General features: G+C 40.4%; 1 protein-coding gene across 1 annotated transcript; it reads left to right on the top strand.

Annotated features, from left to right (window-relative positions):
* Positions 1 to 1,408: 1,408 nt before the first annotated feature.
* On the top strand, positions 1,409 to 2,485 carry GPER1 (G protein-coupled estrogen receptor 1). Its single transcript, XM_006030709.1, has one exon. It carries the CDS (start codon positions 1,409 to 1,411, stop codon positions 2,483 to 2,485), a length of 1,077 nt encoding a protein of 358 aa, XP_006030771.1.
* Positions 2,486 to 7,275: the final 4,790 nt, after the last annotated feature.

Genomic DNA, 7,275 nt, shown 5'->3' with positions numbered 1-7,275 from the left:
TTAATTACCAGCGACAGCCAGAATTCTTTTTAATATAAACTCGATCCAGTAATGGTTTGGTCCCTGGACTGTGAACCAGGGGTATTTTAAATAATTAAATTTAGAACTAAAAAAGAAATATATATTTCATATGTGCCCCCAAATATAATTTTGCTAGTGTTACACAGGTAAACAGTTTCGTTTTTTATATGGCAGCTTCCAATGTAATCATCTTACTATTAGCAGGTTTATTATTTTAAAACAATTAAATCAACTGACTTAAAATTTAATTTCAACTATAAAGGTATTTTAATACATCATGGTCTTTTTGTTCTCTGCGTGTTTGTGTGATTTTTTAATCAGGAAACTTTTGCCAAAATTTGAAGTCTAGATCATTTTACATCTATAAAGCATTCTTATTTTGAACACCCATTCTGAACACCCATATTTAAGTTAACGCAGTATAATGTATGGCAAAAAAACCAGAAAGTGTCAAAGATGTTGGTGTAAATTAATACAGATTAGCTTTATACTATCTTGATGCCTTAAAACGATGCCTTTTCTTTCTCTCTTTCTCTGCAAACAGAAAGAACCAATTCATTTAATCTGTCTGCAGATTCTTGCAGCCAAAATCTATGCTATTAAATAAGTGTGCTAGTTAACCAGGATAAAAAGGAATGTGATACATAAAAAAGCTGCTGTCTTTTCCAGAGGTCAACAAGTCACCCTGACTGGTTTATTCCTCTTTCATACTTAGCCATATTAAGAGTCTGTGATATGTAAAGCAATGTTTGATCGACACAGTCCCGATAATATATCTTTCATGTATATTAACTGCATTTTGGCTGAAGATGTGTTTATATATATTCAAACATCATGTTCCCCGTCACCTAAAGGTAAGTATAAATGCATGGTCCCTGTAAATGGACTACTTGAGTTTTTAAGTTAGTCCTCTAGTCGTGAAACTGATGCTTTTCCATTTGTTTTTTGCAGGTCCAAGGCTATTCAGAAATTGGTAAAAAAGAGACAAATGGAGCTAAAATTCTGCCACTTTCCAATCTACAACAAGGAACACTCTTGAAGAAAAACTTGCATTATGCAATGCAAACAATCATTACATTCAAAAAGTTTCTACATAATCTAAAACATTAAGTCTCTCATTTGCAGTGTGGATGGTACCTTGTAAATAGCAAATTTCTTAAATAATTTAGTTTTCTGGAAATTGATAACTTTCAGCCAATTTCAAGCCAAATTGCCTTGCCTTCCATTCCATTTTAATGAGTTATAATATCCTATGAAAAAGTAAATCTTTCTTCAAATCTTTAAAATGATTGTTGTTAATGTCTTTGGAAATGCCAATAATTTAACCATTTGGCCCTAAATACAACGTGCAAATACTGATGTAATCTTTCCAGCAGAGATCAGAACCATGGAAGCTTACACAGCAGCAATATCATCAGTTATTTGTAACAGCACATATTTTAAACTTAATGGTTCACATTTGTGTAATGAAAGCATATCATCTAGCTTGTCTGATAAATCAGACGAACATGAACAATATGTTATTGGGCTTTTCTTATCATGCCTTTACACTATATTCCTTTTCCCTATTGGCTTTGTCGGAAACATTCTGATTTTGGTTGTTAACATAAGTTTTCGTGAAAAAATGACTATTCCAGACCTTTACTTCATAAATCTTGCAGTAGCCGACCTCATTTTAGTTGCTGACTCCCTCATTGAGGTTTTTAATCTTGATGAGAAGTATTACGATATCACTATTATTTGTACTTTCATGTCTTTGTTCCTTCAGATCAACATGTATAGCAGCATCTTCTTTCTGACATGGATGAGTTTTGACAGATATATAGCACTTACAAAAGTAATGAGGTCCAATATATTTCGCACCATGCAACATGCTAGATTAAGCTGCGGCCTCATATGGATGGCATCAATTTCTGCATCACTGGTGCCATTTACAGTTGTGCATTTACAACACACTGGAGAGGTCTACTTTTGCTTCGCAGATGTGAAAGAAATCCAGTGGCTAGAAATAACGTTGGGGTTTATCATCCCCTTTGTGATCATTGGTCTTTGTTACTCGTTAATTGTTCGAGTTCTCATAAAAGCGCACAAACACAGGAGTCTTCGATTACGGCGGCAAAAGGCTCTTCGGATGATCTTTGTAGTTGTCCTCGTTTTCTTTATCTGTTGGCTACCTGAAAATGTCTTCATCAGCGTTCAGCTTCTTCAAGAAAAAGGACAGCCAGCTTCATCAAGCAGCCAATCTTTCAGGCATGATTATCCCTTAACAGGACATATTGTAAACCTGGCAGCCTTTTCTAACAGCTGCCTGAACCCCCTAATTTACAGTTTTCTAGGTGAAACTTTTCAAGATAAACTACGGTTGTACATTGAGCAGAAAACTAAGATGTCAACATTAAATCGCTTTTGTCATGCTGCCCTAAAGTCTGTCATTCCTGACAGCAATGAGCAATCAGAAGTTTAATTTAGTAGTGCCGTATAAAAACATTCAACTGTGAAAACTGTGCAAATATAGAACAAAATGCTTGTTACTAACAGAAAAATATGTATATATCCTTCCCTACTGAGGACTGAAAGTTTATACTCTAAATATTTTTATGACAAGACTTTAATGTGAAAGAATACATTTTAGTCATTTGTATTTAATAATGAACAGGATTATTAAAAACCTAGTAATGAGGGGGGCTGTATTTGCTTTATACTTGTATGAATGATAATATTGCAGAAAATTTTATCCGGCTAGGAAGACTCTAGATATAACTTGATTATCAGAGATTGCTACTTTCCTGGTATATGTAAGGTGCTGCCACTTACATAATGAAGCTGCCATACCAGTGGAAAAACTCATTACAACATACTGATGTGGAGAAGCAGAAAAAAAGTTATTGATTTTTTCCATCCAAATGAAACTTTGACGACTTTGCTAAGAACTACACAGTATAGCTTATTCATTGTTCTAGCATGCATTTGAGCCATTGATATTTTCTCTTAATTTCATCTAAAAGGTTCTATCCAGAGGTTTAAGTTTTTTCCCAATTTGTAACTACTGTTTACATCAGCACTTCACCAAGTCTGAAGTCATATGTAACCCCCATCAGCCATCTTGCACATCACAGAGAAACTTCAAAAGAGACATCTGCTGTTTCATTTTACCTTTAAATACTGCCTAAGAAAAATCAGGTTCTCTTGCCACAGCTGCAGGTGCACACAAACACGTTTACATCAAGTCCTTATATTTAAATGAAGTCAAACATTACATTTTTCTATTGTAACATGTTTGTCTCGATTGTAAGAATGGAATACTGTATCTTTTTAAAATACCTTCTGCAAGCATGACAGTGTAAGAATCTCTTAATTAAAATGTTGCAAGTCTTATTCTTTCTGGCATCCGACAATTTCTGTAATTGGGATACTAATCAGCCATAGGTTGCTTTTCCAAACCCACTGGCCTTACAGTTATCTTCATAGATTCATAGACATTAGGGCTGGAAGGGACCTCGGAAGATCATCGAGTCCAGCCCCCTGCCCCAGAGGCAGGAAGTCAGCTGGGGTCACAGGATCCCAGCCAGATAAACGTCCAAATGTCTCTTAAAGAAGTCCAGAGTAGGTGCTTGCACCACACCTCTGGCGGCAGTCTGTTCCAGGCCTTGGGGGCTCGGACAGTAAAGAACTTCTTCCTTATGTCCAGCCTGAAAAAGCCTTGGAGGAGTTTGTGACCATTTGACCCTGTTATCCCTTGGGGCGCTCTAGTGAACAGGCGTTCCCCCAGATCTTGATGTATACCCCTTATATACTTATAAGTAGCCACCAGGTCCCCCGAACCTGCGCTTTTCCAGGCTGAAGAGTCCCACGGCTCTCAGCCTTTAATCATAAGGCCTGTTCTCCTGCCCTTTGATTATGCGCGTGGCTCTCTTCTGGACTCTCTCAAGCTTCTCTTAAATGCCTGCTGGCTTCTTTGTTGACATTCACCTTCAGAAAGGAACCATATCCAGAACAAATCTTAGGTCCACACACTAGACTTTTAGACCACTTCTTCCAGCCTAGAAGCCAATATAAGAATTTTGCATTCAAGTGACCTTTGGTGAAGGTTACTGCAAAGCCCCCATACTGAGTGCTCTTGAATCTTAAATATCAGTTTATAGAACCAATCTAGTATTTAAGCAGAGCAGTAATGAAACATATAAATTTCATACACTGACATGAGATCCCTCTTTTCATTTATCAGTATAGGTAACTTGACATATGGAGAGAGAAAGGAGGCAGCAGAGAGGCAAAGAGCTTACTTCTGCCTGCAGAGGGATTGGTAACATGGCACAGGACAGGAAAAGGGATGTGCCAGGTCAAGTTGCTTTGCTGCTGATTCCCTATACCATAGGTCAGATACAGCATCTTGGGCCACAGATTTAGCACCACTGGGGTGGGGAGAGAGAGGGGGAGGAATGAATCAAGAATTACAGAACATACAAATCCTCTAACTGAAATCCTGTATCCACATTTTGAAACTAAAATCACAAGTATGTCATTCTAGGATGAGTTTTCTGCTGCCTACATTTTAGCTTTGCATATAACCATGCGTTCTTGAACTTGTTATTCAATTAAAGCTTATTAATTAATAAAGCTCTCTGCCAAGGTGCAGAAACAGCTCACCTCCTCCCACTGCCTTTTTCTTTTGATTCTTTAAACTTCATGACAATGAAGTAATAGTCACATAAATGTCATTTGGATTTCTAAGTTTACTTTTTTTATGCTACAGCTGATCTTTAAACATATTCTCTCCAAATTACCATCTGCATTTATCTACTCCGTGCTGGAATTCCTTCCTTGAAGGAAAGTAATTTTCTACAGCGTGTTTCAACCAGGGTTTCAACCAGGGTTTGGGGGTGTTTTTTTGTTTTATTTAGTTTTATGTATTGGGGGGGGGTTAACTAAAAGGTGTGCTGGTCATTAAGTATAAAATGTTTTTTGGGAGCGAGGGTTATATACTCAGACTTACTCTCCCATTTTCTTACTCATCCATGCCCTCAGGCCTCACACAATCGTGACTTCCTTTTTAGCTCATAGCTCACATCAGACTTCATAAATGCTGGTTCCAAACACTAGCTCATTTGAAAATAATATGCACCAATTCCTTTACATATAAATCCCCTACCAAGTCCTAGAAAAATAAGAGTGGCTTTAGCACTTAAGTCTTGTTTTTGGCACAAATGAAAAACTAGTGTAAGAAAAAAAATATGACTAGTCTATATCTTCTACAGATTTTGAAAGAAACCTGTACCTTCAAGAATTACTTTAGAAATAACTGAAAGTTACAAATTATATATATATATTATCTATATAATAATATATATATAATAATATATGGGCTTAGTGCGGCTGTCCGTTTCTGTCTGTCTGTCCGTAATACTCTTGGAGCACTCTGATTGGTTGTCTAAGCAGCCAATCACAATGTTGACTGAAACAACCAATCAGAGTGCTCCGCACAGACAGACACACAGACAGATGGCCGGACATGAAGGGCGGCGGGGGGCTGCGCAGCTTGGGGCTGGAGGCAGAGTGGTGGCAGTGTGGGCCAGTGGGTGGCGGTGGTGGCCACCGCGTGCAAGCTCCCCCGCCCTGCCCACTGCTCCTGGGAGGTGGTGGTGGTCACAGCACTCCATCCCTGTTCCCCGCCCCCCCACCGTCATTCTTGATAGGCAATTTGCTAGTACAAATATAATACACCAACATTGTAAATTCCTTTGTTGCTCCCGATTCATAATTGATTTTGCTGGACAAAACACTGTTTTGTTCTGTTGAAAAACATTGTTGTTTTAATCTAATGTAACGCAACCCATTTAATTAATAACTACATCTATGAATGGTTACATTTAACGTTAAATAACAATTTTAGAGATTTAAAAGCATGGCATAAACTATGCATAATTAGGTTTCCACTGGAAAAATATAAAGGAAAGGACTTCAAAGGCATTGCTACAATGTTAGGTTTATTATGTATAAAGCAGGGGTAGGCAACGTTTTTTGGCTGGAGCGCCTAAAAAACCCACAATGCCTACCCTGGAAGGTGCCAGAGTGACGGCATGTCAGAAAAACAAAACGAGGGCAGGGGGTACATGGCAGGATGCCCTGCTTGTGCCCCTTCCCAACCGCCCAAAGCCCCTGACCCCCCACCCTGCAGGCCCCTTGCCCCTCACCCAAAGTCCCTGCTCCCCAGCCCTGCTCACCCCCAGTCCTGCTTGTGCCCCTGCCCCCCACCCAAAACCCCTGTCCCCCAGCCCTGCTCATGACCCTTGCCCCCAAAGCCCCTGCCTCCCAGCCCAGGCTCCATGGCTATCAGCAGCTAACCAGAACCTGGGCCAGCTGCAGTGGGAGGCTGCAGGGTTCAGCTGCTGAGGCCAAGCGGCGGGACGAGTGGCACGCAGTGGTGGGAACTGCACTCCTACCTCCCATACCCCTACAACGAGCTGTGGCTCTGTCCTGCACCCTGCCCCACCCCAGCTGGGCAGTGCCTACCCCAGCCCCACTCCCTCTCTCCTCACGGGGGCATTGATCTGCCCCCTCAAGCCCCTTCCCTTCCCCTTCCACCACACCAGACTTACCAACTGGACGCAACTCCCCCAGCTGCAGGGCTTGCGCTCCTCGCTGCCTGCATGCTACACTGCAGCTGCGTGCATGCACAAGCATTTATCAGCCAAATTATCAGCCACTTCAGGCCGATTTCTGATATAGTTAATTTTATTTATATCGGTGCCGATCCGATATCGGACTGATGTATCAGTGCACCTCTACAAACTGGCCTTATGTCAGGTGTTTGGAGACAGAAGAAAAAAAACCCCTATTTTTATCACTAAGGGTGACATTTTAAAATAGGGGCAAAAGGCTCATAAAAAACCCTCCCAAAAAATGGCACTCTTAAATCACTTGGGTGCTTTTGAAAATTCTACCCTGAATTATTAAAAGTCTCTCTTGAATATGAGCAATATTATCATATGCCAAAGATGGAGCAAAATAAAGATGAGTGTCCCAGACCTGTCCATCTGGAACTTTGGAAACTATAGTAGTTTAAAAGTGAATTGCATTCACTTAAAAGATGCTCTGTGTGTGTGTGTGTGTGTGTGTGTGTGTGTGTGTGTGTGTGTTTTAAGTGCTGCTTCCAGGGTTTCCATGGAGACCAGCCTGCTGGCAGGGCATGGAGCTGCTCTGGGGCCGCCCGGCCCTGGGATTTTTGCAGCGGTGACAGCATGGTGTGGAGCTGAG

Source organism: Alligator sinensis, unplaced genomic scaffold (genome assembly GCF_000455745.1).
Source record: "Alligator sinensis unplaced genomic scaffold, ASM45574v1 scaffold1517_1, whole genome shotgun sequence".
Classification (NCBI taxonomy): Eukaryota; Metazoa; Chordata; order Crocodylia; family Alligatoridae; genus Alligator; species Alligator sinensis.
Note: the sequence above shows the minus strand (reverse complement) of the source record. Positions and strands in the feature narration are given on the sequence as shown.